Raw genomic sequence first — 13,479 nt, 5'->3', positions numbered from 1 at the left:
ACTAGCACTGCCCACAGGGCACCAGGCAGTGCCAAGAGAGCAGGACCAGAGGGGGCAGGGTGTACTGGGGTGGGGCCTATGGGGGGGGGGGGGGGGGGGGCGGCTGACCCGTTGCCATACTGCTATCAAGATTGGTGGGAGAGGGAGGGGTTGAGGGCTATCAGGACTGGCCATCGGAGTGAGGCGGGGTTGGCCCTATTCATTGGGGTGGGCGGTAGGGGTTGTCGAGGGGTGGGGAGTAGGGGAGGGGTGGGGGGAGTTGGTGTCTGGCTCAGTCATCAGGGTGAGGCGGGGCTGGCCATGATGGGGGAGATCGGGGCTGGCCTAAGAGGTCTGGTAGGCCAGTGATCGGGGGTTGGGTGGGGGATCTGAAGACCATCGATCTGGGGGTTGCAGAACTGGCCGGAGATTGGGATAGCCAGTAATCGGGAGGTCAGCAATAGGGGACCTCTGCGCATGCACCGATCTCTGCACTGACAGATTGGCGCATGTGCAGTGAACTACTCAGTGCTATGCTGCCAGCTTCTTGGGTGGAATAAGCCCCACCTCCTGCTTACCAGAGTGCATCATGCTGAGGCACTCTACAATGCTCATAGTGTTGGACATTCACTTTGTAAGCACACTCAAAAAATGGGTGGGAAATACTCCTATTTTCCCATACATTGGGCACTTTTTTTTGGGAGAATCTTGGCCTTATCTTCTGAATTTGAGAGTTTCCTTAAAGTCCAGCTTACTCACCTCAGGAATGAACTTTTCCTTTTGAGCCTTTGAAATCCCTCCCATGGCTACTATATCCTTCCTTAGATAGAGAGATCCAGATGTGGTATGAGCAAGATTGTAACCAATTGAACTAAGATTATTTAGTTCTTACTCTAATCCCTTTGTATTGAAGATGATCACAATAATTGCTTTCCTAATTGCTTGCTGCATCTGCATTTTGGGTGGTACTTTCCAGCCCTTCCTGTTGATGTGATTTCCCTGTCCCTACTGAAATTGACCCCTGTGTGATTCCCCGGTAATGAGTCTGGAGAGCCTTGCAAATTGCCACTGACTTCAGTGGGACTGGAAGATCCCATCAGTGCCCAATAGCTTGTCACCTCCGCTATGAAGCTGGGTTGGAAAATTCTGGTCATTAACTTTCTGTGTTTCATAGTCATGAAGGTCCCTTGTTCTTGGTTCTGCTACCAAAAGAAATAATTTCTCATATCTATCCTACTCAATCCTTCTAACAATTTAAATGCCATCATCTTATTGTCCTTCAGACTTCTAAACTCAAGTAAATGAACCAAGTTGATGCAACTGCACTAATAATTTAACCTCATAAACCAGTCCTATCACTAGGTAGGACTGGCCAATCAATAACAACACTGTGGACCTGTCTGGCTTGAGTGTAGCTTTACTAAGTCAGCCACAGAAAGTTGGCTCCAATCCAAAACTCAAACAGTTGGCTTTTCATCTTTTAGCTGACATATTCCTTTATTCAAAAATGGAAGAAGACAGAAGGCAGGAAACTACAGGCCACTTAGGTTATCATCTGTCATTGGGGAAATGTTAGAAGCTATTATTAAAGACGTTATGTCAGGGCAACCTAGAAAAATATCAAGATAATCAGCCAGAGTCAATATCGTTTAGTGAAAGGGATATCATGTTTAACCAATTTATTGGAGTTTTTTTCTGAAGAAGTAACATGCTGTGGATAAAGGGGAACTGGTAGATGTATTGTACTTAGATGTCCAGAAGACATTTGGTCAGGTGCCACATCAAACATTAATGCAGAAAATAAAAATTCATGGGTAGCTAATGGGAAACAGAGGATAGACATAAATGGGTCATTTTCTAGTTGGCAAGATGTAGCAAGTCATAAGCCATAGGGATTAGTGCTAGGGCCTCAATTTTAGATAACTGATATAAATGACTTGGATGAAGGGACCAAAGGTATGGTTGCTAAATTTGCTGATGATACAAAGATAATCTGGAAAATAAGTCATGAAGAGGATGCAATGAGGCTACATAGGTTCATTGGATCGGTTAAGTGAATGGGTTAAGATCTGGCAAATAGAGTATAATGTAGAAAAAAATGTGAAATTGTCTATTTTGGCAAGAAGAATGAAAAAGAAGCATTTTATCTAAATGATGAAGAATTGCAGAGCTCTGAGATGCAGAGGGTCCTGGGTGTCTTACTGCATGAATGGCAAATGTTTAGGATGCAGGTACAACAAATAAGTAGGAAAGCCAATAGAATGTTAATGTTTATCATGAGGGTAATTGAATTGAGAAGTAGGGAGGTTATGCTTCAGTTATACAGGACACTGGTGAGACCACATCTGGAGTCCTTCCTCAGGTAGAGGTAGAAGCAGAGCCTCTGAATATTTTAAAGGCAAAGCTAGAAAGATTCTTGATTAACAAGATGATGAAAGATTATTGAGGATATGTGGCAATGTGAAATTGAGGTTATAATCAGATCATCCATGATCGTACTGAATGGCAGAGCAGGTTTCAGGGTCCTGTTCCTGCTCCTAATTTGTATGTTCATATATTTTCCTCTTCCCTCCAAGCTGGGCAATTATCACAGTTGATGGCAGAGCAGAAAATCTTTAGATATTTGTTCAGGGATTAATATCTCATGTGACTAGATCAAGTACACTGGTTCTTTCAAAAAATGACTATGCAGCAAAGGAAATAGGAGCAGAAGTAGGCAATTTGGCCTGTCAAGTCTACTCCACCATTCAAACAGATCACGGCTAACTGTCTAGTTCTTACATTTCCCACTGTTTCCACATTCGCCGATGCCATTAGTAGCCTGAAGCCAATCAATTTCTGTCCTGAACATATTCAGCTATTTCCCTTTCACACCCTCAGCGGTAGAGAATTTCAAAGATTGACCACTTTCTGAATGAAGAAATTATTCTCCGTCTCTTTGTTAGATGACTTGCCTTTTATTCTGAGACTGTGTCCACTGATTCTAGACTCAACAGGCAGGCGAAACATCCAATCCGCAGTTACCCTGTCATGCCCTGTAAGAATTTTGTAAGTTTCAATTACATGACCTCTCATTCTTTGAAACTCTTGGAGAACACAGGCCCAATTTCCTCAGTTTCTCTTAGTAAAACTATCCTACCATCCCAGGGATTGATCTCGTAAATTTCTGTTATACTCCCTCAAAGGTGAGTATATCCTTTCTTAGATGAAGAAACCAAAACCGTACATGACACTCCTAATGTGGCTTCACCAAGGCTCAATAAAATTGCAGAAAGACATCTTTACATTGTATTCAAGTCTCCTTGTGATGAAGGTCAACATATCATTTGCTTTCCTAACTGCTTGCTGCACTTACATGTTAGATTTTAGTGACTTATTCTTATTTGGATAGGTGACCAAATCAAGCTATGCGAAGTGCAAGAGAAATTAGAGGAAGTAATTTGAGAACTGATTTGTGATTGTTCAGAAACAAACACTTTCACTGCTTCTAACGATTCTATTGACTATTAGGCACATATCACTTTCTGTTTAGTTACAGTGGGTCCCATCGCATTTATTTTGTGAGACAGTATTATGCTAAATCATAAGAACATAAGAACATAAGAAATAGGAGCAGGAATAGGCCATCTAGCCCTTCGAGCCTGCCCCGCCATTCAATAAGATCATGGCTGATCTGTTGTGGCTCAGTTCCACATTCCCGCCCTCTCCTCATAACCCTTAATCCCCTCGCTTATCAAAAACCCATCAACCCGCGTCTTAAAAATATTTAGCGAGGCAGCCTCCACCACTTCAACGGGCAGAGAATTCCAGAGATTCACCACCCTTTGAGTGAAGAAGTTCCTCCTCAACTCCGTTCTAAACTGCCCCCCCCCTTTATCTTGAGGCTGTGCCCCCTAGTCCTACTGTCCTTTAATAACCAACACAAGCACATTTTGGAAACTGTGAAAAGACAGATTGTTCCATGATCAGTAATCCAAAATTGACAATATAATTGCTACTTTAAACATTTAGTTATTCACGGACAGACCGTATAAATGAAAAAAGTGACCTGGGCTCCAACCATACTTTTCGTTGCGGTTCCAGACTTTCCTCACTGACTCCAGCTGGGTATACCACTGTAGTAAGAGTTGTTTTCTGTGGCAATTCAAAATGGTATGCTTGCGGCTTTGGAACAGTTTTTCCTTTTGTATATCGCTGAATGCATTTGTCCATTGCAGTTATCTGTTCAATAACTGCTTCCAAAATCTGATCCTGTAGACTATCAAAAACATCAGTCACCATTAAGGCATGTTCCAAACAAATCATTTGATATATAACTTAATTGGATAAGAAACTTACTTTATCTCAGACTCAAAATTATGTAGAGTAATTTAGATTCCCTACCAATTCATCCTCTTCTCCTCAAATAATTGCAGAATAATTTAAATTAAACATCTTTCCACTCAATAAACATGGAATTCATGTTTATTTTTCTCATTTTACTTTCAAATTCAATCCTATTCAAATTTCACAATTCTAGCTCACTGCTAAATATCAGGTGCCAGAATGTAATTGAAACTGAAATCTTGATCAAAATTTGCAACAAATGCCTGGATGGAGCTCTTATTATTTATTATATAGTTCCAATTTCTATTTCAGATTTCCAGCATTTCTCTGTTTTCTTTTTGGATTTTTTCAGAGCCTTATTCTTGAATTCATTTGCGAAATGGATATCCAAAATGGGCAGGAATGAGTTCTAAATATTCCTAGATACAATGGGGGTAGATTTTCACTATGGAGGTGGGAATCATGAATTGGGCTGTTTCCTGATGTCACTATCCCACCCGACAGTGTCACCTGCATATCCTCATGGTGGGTTAGCAGGGATGGTCTGCAGTTGCCTCTCGAGGCAGCTCTGATATGGGGGTGGGTGAATGCTAGGTGGGAAGGTTAAAAGACGCATTTCTTTTTGTTGGGGCCTCAACCGAGTTCTACAGTGTGAGGCCCCACTGATCCTATCCCTTTATTTCCCCCATATCCCCCATATATATTTTTAAATATTCTTTATGGAATGTGTGCATCGCTGCCGACGTAAGTAATTATTGTCAGTTCTTAATTTCCTTTGAGAAGGAAACCTTGCAGTCCATACCCTTCCTCAACCCATATTCTCATTTCCTCGTATCCTGTCATCCTATGCATTCCCAACTCCCCATATCCCCTTCACTCCATGATCCCATTTTTCTACTCACCCTTCTTGACCCCATATCCCCATCATCCTTCATGCCCACTCTTCCAGTATCCGTCTTCTACATAACTTTTGAACTGCATAATGACACTGAGAAGTCTTTGAGATACTCATGTTATCAGAATAAATAAGTGGTTTGTCAAAAACCACTTCAAAAAAACATTATCTGATTAGAAGATCATAAATCTACCTGAATAATTATGTCAAAAACAATGATTACATTACGAGATCAGAAGATTGTCAAATCAAGACAGTAAATCAAAAACCACTGCAAAAATCTTTATCCCCTTTAAAGCTCATAAAACTCATAGGGTCATGCAGCACAGAAAGAGGCCCTTCAGCCCATCGTGTCTATGTCAGTCATACCTGTCTATTCTAATCCCATTTTCCAGCACTTGATCCATAATCATGCGGCATTTCAACGGCTCATCTATATTCTTCTTAAATGCTATGAGGGTTCCCAACTCTACCGCCCTTTGTGGAAGTGAGTTCCATATTCCCACCACCCTCTGGGTAAAAAGGTTTTTCCTCAAATTCCCTCCAAATAAAATCTATGCCCATGACCTTAAATCTATGCCTCCTGGTTATTTACCCCTCAACTAAGAGGAAAAGTTTCTCCCTATCTACCCTATCTATGTTCTTCATGATTTTGTAGAACTCAATCAGTTTCCTCCCCCCCACAAGTCTTCTCTGCTCTAACCAGCTTATCTTCATAACTGCAATGCTCCAGCCTGAGCAACATCCTAGTGAATCGCTTCTGCACCCTCTCTAGTGTAATCACATATTTCCTTTGGTGTGGCAATCAGAACTATACACAGTACTCTAGCTGTGGCATCAAGAGAAACAAACTCACAGTTCCCTAGACAGCTACATTAATGACCCATGCTGAGCTGGATCTGTTAGTGAGTTTGGCAAACATTCATAATGAGATTCTATTCTGCAACTGTACTAATAACCCTTGATGAGTTAAATCCACCAGTGTGTTTAAAATTCAGCCAAGCATTCAAAATTAGATTATATTGCATAATTGTATAACCAAACACTCCAGCAATGAGTACATTTAAGTATTTGAAATCACTTACAGAGCTTAGCCATTTTTAAAATGTATTCTTTTATGAGATGTGGGCATTGTTGGTTAGGCCAGCATTTATTGCCCATTTTTATTGCAGAAGGTGGTGGTGATGTGCCTTCCTGAAGCACTGCTGTCCATGTGTTGTAAATATATCCACAATGCTGTTAAGAAGGGAGTTCCAGAATTTTGACCCAAGAACAGAGAAGGAATTGTGATATATTTCCAAGTCAGGATAGTGTGTGACTTGGAGGGGACCTTGTGTTGGTGATCGTCCCATGCATTTGCTGTCATTGTCTTTCTAGGTGATATAGGTTGCAGGTTTGGAGGAAATAAACATTTAATGGTAGATGGGGTGCCAATCATATGGACTGCTTTGTCCTGAATGGTGTCAAGATTCTTGAGCATTTTTAGAGCAGTTCAAACTTTGTAGCAATGTTAAGATTTTGGCAAGTGGTGGAGTTTCTGAATGTGTTCTGATTAATGCTGACTGCTCCTCAGCTGCCTAAGTCTTTGAGGTGACCACTGGGATTACAAACAGTCCTACATGTTGAATTCCTGCAGCCAGGATGCAGGTAAGTGTCATAGTGCCATGGCAGGGATGGAAGTGGGGACATTGGAAAGGGTTGATTAGACAGTGGAGGGCGGGAGTCTTGATGATTACGTTAAGGGATGGAACTAGCAGCCAAGGTAGTCAGACCCTGGGTCTGACAGATGAACAAAATGGAGTCTGTAAGGTAAGTATATCCCCCTTTCTTGCCTGGGTCCTGAAAAGGGTAATGTGCTGGCTTCCTTCCACCTCTAACATCATGCCAGCCTCAAAATTAACACCAGGCAGGAAGCAGCCCCTAAGTGGTGAGAAATTGTACATTTAATGGCTTCAATTCAAGTCAGGGTTGGTGGGCTCTCCTTACCCTTGCTCATCTCCTGTAAAATTGCAGACAGGTCACAGGTGAGCAGGTGGGTGGCAGAAAGGCCGCTGGGGTAATTTTATGGCCCTCCTCCATTTGAAAACCCACTGACAAGGTCCATTAAACTCTGCCCAGGGAAACAGGTGTCTGAGTTGAAATTCAATTAAAAGATTAAAGCACCAGGAGCATTGAAAGAATTGCAACATTATTCAATGCAGAAGTGCACTTAACCAGTGGATGATATATTCTAATGCATTTAAAAACCTTTCCATTTGCAAACTGTTGATCAGTTTAATGACAATTGTGGTTCCAAGACAAAGCCCAATCACCAATCACCTTATAGGAAAAATATGTAACTTATCAAACAGCATTACATTACAACATGTGAGGATAACAACACCTTTGAACTCACCTGTCAAACATGTTCATCTGCAGACCAGAGTTCTCCATGGTTCAAGAAATGAAGAGAACCATGTTGGCTCCAAAAATTCCATCTAAATTGTGAGGGTCTGAAATACCCACCTCTACAATGGAGCAACAATGATGGGACAGCTTCATGCTGACTGGCCTCCTGCAAACTTATCCTGGGCTGTTCAAATTTACTGGCAATGGGAACAGGCACAAATACCCCAGAATTGGGTCATGTCTGCCGTTTTAAAAACCTTGCTGATGTGGGGTAAGCCACCTGTTGGGACAGGAAAACCCAGACCAAGGTGTTCAAGAAAAATAGGAAGGAAAGAAAGGAGTAAGAAAGGAGAGGCTAAATTAACTGGCCAAAAGTTCCCTGCCTTCTGCTTTTCTCCTTTGTTGAACAAGGGCATCACATTGGCTGTTTCTAGTCTTCTGGTACCCTCCCAGAAATTTAGCAAGAAGACTGTGTGCTGCTGTTGTCTAAATATAGCACCTTGTGTGAGGAAGTGGTGATGTGGATGATTTTGAGGCAGTCTGCTTGCGATTCAGCTTGTTTCCTGTGCATGCATAATTAAGGAGGCAGGAGGTGGTTGATAGGGTGGAAAAACCCACACGTGTGGACTGCAGGAAAAGTGATGTTTTCATGCCCACTCCTATGTTGAGTACATTGGTGGTAGTTGGGGGTGGAGGGGGGTGGAGGGGGGGAATCCTGCCTTCTGTTACTGCCTCAACTGGAGTAATTGTGGGCAACACACTTTAAGAAGGATGTTAAATCTTTAGAGAGGGTGTTCTTAAGAAGACAAGCCTGAGAGGATACTTGATGGAGTATTCATGATTTGAATGCCTCCATTAGTATTATTAAACTAGAAAGAGTGCAAAAAAGATTTACTAGGATGCTACCGGGGACTTGATGGATTGAGTTATAAGGAGACGCTGAATAGACTGGGATTTTTTTCTCTGGAGCGTAGGAGGCTGAGGGTTGACCTTATAAAGGTCTATAAAATAATGAGGGGCACAGACAAGGTAGATAGTCAATATCTTTTCCCAAAGATAGGGGAATCTAAAACTAGAGAGCATAGGTTTAAGGTGAGAGGGGAGAGATACAAAAGTGTCCAGAGGGGCAATGTTTTCGCACAAAGGATGATAAGTGTCTGGAACAAGCTGCCAGAGGCAATAGTAGAAGCAGACACAATTTTATCTTTTAAAAAGCATTTAGATAGTTACATGAGTATGATGGGTATAGAGGGATTTGGGCTAAATCCGGGCAATTGGGATTAGCTTAGGGGTTTTAAAAGAAAAAATAATGGCGGCATGGACAAGTTGGGCTGAAGGGCCTGTTTGCATGCTGTAAACCTCTATGACCCTATGAAGGATATGGACTAAGTAGATCGGGAGTAGATATATATTTGAGCTGTATATTTGCTCAGTTTTGCATGTTTTTTTAAGAAAGAAACTGGCTTCTGTGGATCTGCGTAAGGGTGAAGGGGAATCCGGGGAAACCCACCCGCTGAGGTATTCAAGAGGATGTCACTGTTCACCCTTAAAATTGAGAAGCTGGTTAAACATGGCTTATAAGGGGTTAGTTAATTGTCAGCAATAAGAGCAAATGAAATCGTTTCCATAGAATCATTTCGATCATTACCAAAGAACTTAAATCAATGGAGACATTATTACTTATTTCAATAAATAAAAACTGGAATTAAGAATCTATTGATGACCATGAAACCATTGTCAGTTGTGGGAAAACCTGTTTCATTCACTATTGTCCTTTAGGGAAGGAAATCTGCCATCCTTACCTGGTCTGGTGTACATGTGATTCCAGAGCCACAGCAATGTGGTTGACTCTCAACTGCCCTGAGGCAATGAGGGATGGACAATAAATGCTGGCCAGCCAGCGATGCCCATGTCTCACGAATGAATAAAAAAAAGATTTTGTGCCTCCAGAGAAGACAGTCTATTGGCCCAAGATTTCCAACAAATGCCTCAGGATACAACACAAATTGGGTCAGCAGATTTAATGTTTTGTGAAAATATTTGGCTTATGTTATAATGGAGGCACAATGTTAAAGAATTGTTTTACCAGTAAAATGTTGTTTACTAGGATTACATTATTTCATTATTAACATACTAAGTTATATCAGAAACAATTCAGTACTTAGGACAATACATACTTTCCCCATGGATCCTCTGGATTTGCGAATACTATCGCATCGACAGGGAGAGTCAGCTTGTAGTGGGATTGTGCCACGTTACCATACTGGATAACACACCTTTGAGTGAGCTCAGGCCTTGTCATTTCAAACTGAATCTGCAGGTTTATTATTTTCTGAAAGTTAAAAATAATCATTCCAGAATTATTATCATGATTAAAAGTTGTAATACTGTGACAGTCTACGGAGTAATAGAACACACAGGTCAGCAGATATTGAGTGAATTACTGGGGTGAATGAAAACAGAAGCCCAGGATTAGAAGTTTGCTGTGTGCTCACACTGCCAGAATGATCTCCTTTATCAACAAGGCTGGCAGCACATAGCCCAGTGGAATTTGAGGCCACCAGCTTTACACATTAGGTAAGAGAAAATATATTATGAGAGTTTTATCATTGGGTCCTCAGGAAGCAATATTCATGTTAATATGGATAGTTGCTGAAAGGGCATTTTTACTGAAAACTGTTTCCCCTTACTTACAAATCTGAATTACTCTCTCCGGTGGAAGTCACATAAGGTCAGCCTCTCTTGCTGTGATGATATGCCGTAATGTTGCTGGCTGTCCCTGTGACACTCCATTATAAAACAACAGGTAAGTAAAAAAGGGGAAATATCAAATTGAGCTGGCTTTCCAGAATTATGTGCATTGCATGGTTGCAGATGATCTGCATGTTGAGGGAGTGGTATCCCTTGCAGTTCACGAAGGGTGCCCAATGCCACAATGAGGAACGCAGAGCCAAGTGCATTTGGATCCTGCACTTGGGGTAGGCCAGCAGCGAGGGTGAAGCCCATGGTCCTGGCATCCAGGCTCATCCTGGTCAAAGTTAATGTACTGATGAGTCCTGGCAAATAGCGCATCTGTTACCTCCTGTACTCATTTATTTGTGCAGACTGGAAGATGCTGCTTGCACAGGTAATCCATACAGCCCTGAAATGAGTTGCTGATATAAAAATACAGCATGGATGTAACTTTCAAGATGACAGGCAATGGGTGACGTCCCAGCCCATGTGGCGCTGACTCCTGCATGACCTGGAACAAGTGGTCAACTGTCCCTTAGAAAGGATGCAGTTATCTGTGGCATTGGATCTCTGACATCTGGAGTACAATGCTCTCCTTTGGTACACTTGTGGCCTGTAGTGTCTCCTCCAAGACACCTCCATGTGTGGTCCTGCCTGCAATATCTCAGCGGGCACTGCCACCCTCTCTGGAGGGCACTGGTCCTGCCAACGTGTAACCACACATTGATATCATTGCTGTTGCTCTATAGTAATCAATACCACTGCCAGCTCAACTGGCTTCAGAATTTTATCCTTTATTGCTAGAGGGATGGAATTTAAAAACAGGGAGTTTATGTTGCAGCTGCATAAGGTGCTTGTGAGGCCAAACCTGGAGCACTGTGTACAGTTTTCGTCTCCTTACCTGAGAAAGGATTTACTGGCACTGGAGGGGGTGCAGAATGGGGTGAGACTCATTAGGTTGATTCCAGAGTTGAGAGGGTGAGCTTATGAGGAGAGACTGAGTACACTGGAACTATACTCATTGGAATTCAGAGGAATGAGGGGAGATCTTATAGAAACATATAAGATTATGAAGGTAATAAATAAGATAGAAGCAGGGAGATTGTTTCCACTAGCAGGTGAAACTAGAACTAGGGGGCATGGTCTGAAAATAAGGGGGAGCAAAATAAGATTGAGTTGAGAAGGAACTTCATCATCCTCTTAATCCAAAAACTGTAAGAAAGAAAACAAAAATGTGAGCCTTGTTATGTCCTGATAATGCCCTGACCCATTGCCCTTTCAAGAACATGGGACATTCACCTGTGCACATTCCCCTATGTTAGCACCTTTCCAACGGGCTTTACTCCTTTCTCTCCCACACAATGGCCATCTCCCCACACCAACCTCTCCAAATTCCACTTGGGCATCTACCTTGCATAGCCTGCTTCCCCTCTCCCCCCACCCCCAAGAGTGAGGACTGAGGGCACATGAGTGCATTGGCGAACTGGGTACTTATTTCCTCAGGGATGAAACGCTGCCACCAAACTTGTCAGGTCAGGGCTGACTGATGTGATCTGTCAACTTTGCCCCTTGCACTGGGGGCTAAGTTTTTGTCATCTTTCTCTCATAGAGATGTGAGTATAGGTGTTCATGGAGTTCAATGCTTGGGGGCTCATCTCCCAACTCTCTTATCGTGGGTTCACCTCCCAAAGGGTTAACTACTGGGCACCAATCAGTGGTAGAATCATGTATTACAGTTCTAACTTAATGGGCGTAATTGATTTGTCAAGGATGGGTCAAGGATTTGATTAGGAAACATCTTCCACCTGAGGCAGGCAAGGTTCACTAGATTTATCTATAGGCTCCAATTTGCATTCAGTTTTCAGCCTTAGATTTCACTTTCATTCCCTCAGATCTCATGGGTTGTGGATCAGACAAGTGGTCCATCTTGAAAAGCCAGCCACTCATGATCGCATCCATGATGTAATTTTCTTTTTATTCATTTGTGAGACAGGGGTGTTGCTGGTTGGGCAGCATTTGTTGCCCATGCCTGGTTACTTTTGAACTGAGAGGCTTGCTAGGCCATTTCAGAAGGCAGTTGAGAGTGAACCACATGTAGGCCAGACCGGGGAAGGATGACAGATCTCTTTCCCTAAAGGACATTAATGAACCAGATAGGTTTTTCTGACAATCGACAATGATTTCATGGTCATCAGTAGATTCTTAATTCCACATTTTTTATTGAATTCACATTCCACCAGCTGCCATGGTGGGATTCAAACCTGGGTCCCCAGAATATCAACTGAGTTTCTGGATTAATAGTTCAGTGATTATACCACTAGGCTATCACCTCTCCAATTATCCTCTCCATGACCAGTGGCTTAGCACATCCACATTGCTCATGCTCTGAAGTTGCATTTTGGGGATAATGGTGACTGGCCCCTTTGTCTCCTCTGTATCAGGGTCCTCTTGCCCGCATGGAGCTAATCACCTCCTATGTCCCACACTGCTCATGCATCTTGGCATTTCATCAGACCCCACCCTGGGACCTCACTGTTTCCCCTATGCTAACCCTGCGATTCCTCCCGCTCCCACCCACTTTACTCCAGAAAGACAATCTCTCTGAGGAACTATCACAGACACAATCAAGATGGACCCAAGAAGTGTCAACTCCACACCAAGAGCCAGACCCCTAGGAGAGGTCCGCAATAATGAAGGCCCACTAAGACCAATGAGTAGCAAACCACTCCCCCCCATGCCTACATATGCACCCCTGTACATTCCAGCTGGTGCCCCCTCTCCATTTGACTCCCCGATTGGTAATGGCAAGCTGTGAGTTCACCTCCGATATTCCCTTCAGATGCAAGGTCACCAGGTTCACATTTTTATGGAACCGTTGTAAACCACGCCAGCAAGTCATGAATATTCAGAGAGGGTGGTAGTCCCACAGGACAGATTGCAAATTAGATGCTCTTGCATTTAAGTGTTTTTCCTGAACATCCTGGATGGGAACCTCATTACATCATGGGTGAGGGAGCATGGAAAATCTCAAAATAAGACTTCGCCAGTGTGATTCTCATTTTGCACTGATGTCACTTTTTACTCTGATAGCTAACGAGGGCTCAAAATCCCACCCAACATATGAGAGACAGCCATAACTGCCTTTTTTGTTCTCTCGA

The 13,479-nt window shown here is 42.6% G+C and overlaps 1 protein-coding gene across 1 annotated transcript in view; it reads right to left on the bottom strand.

Moving 5' to 3' along the window:
- Positions 1–13,479, bottom strand: part of LOC145343554 (ufm1-specific protease 2-like) — a 65,796-nt gene that overhangs the window by 33,657 nt on the left and 18,660 nt on the right. The window contains exons 6-7 of the mRNA XM_080189801.1: positions 9,766–9,920; positions 4,045–4,237 (exon numbers count right to left, since the gene is read on the bottom strand). Of these exons, the coding sequence (XP_080045927.1) occupies positions 4,045–4,237; positions 9,766–9,920 (348 nt within the window). The remainder of the gene's footprint in view (positions 1–4,044; positions 4,238–9,765; positions 9,921–13,479) is intronic.

This window comes from Carcharhinus amblyrhynchos, chromosome 5 (assembly GCF_965287045.1).
Source record: "Carcharhinus amblyrhynchos chromosome 5, sCarAmb.v2.hapA, whole genome shotgun sequence".
In the NCBI taxonomy this organism is placed as follows: Eukaryota; Metazoa; Chordata; class Chondrichthyes; order Carcharhiniformes; family Carcharhinidae; genus Carcharhinus; species Carcharhinus amblyrhynchos.
This window is presented reverse-complemented; position numbering and strand designations above follow the sequence as displayed.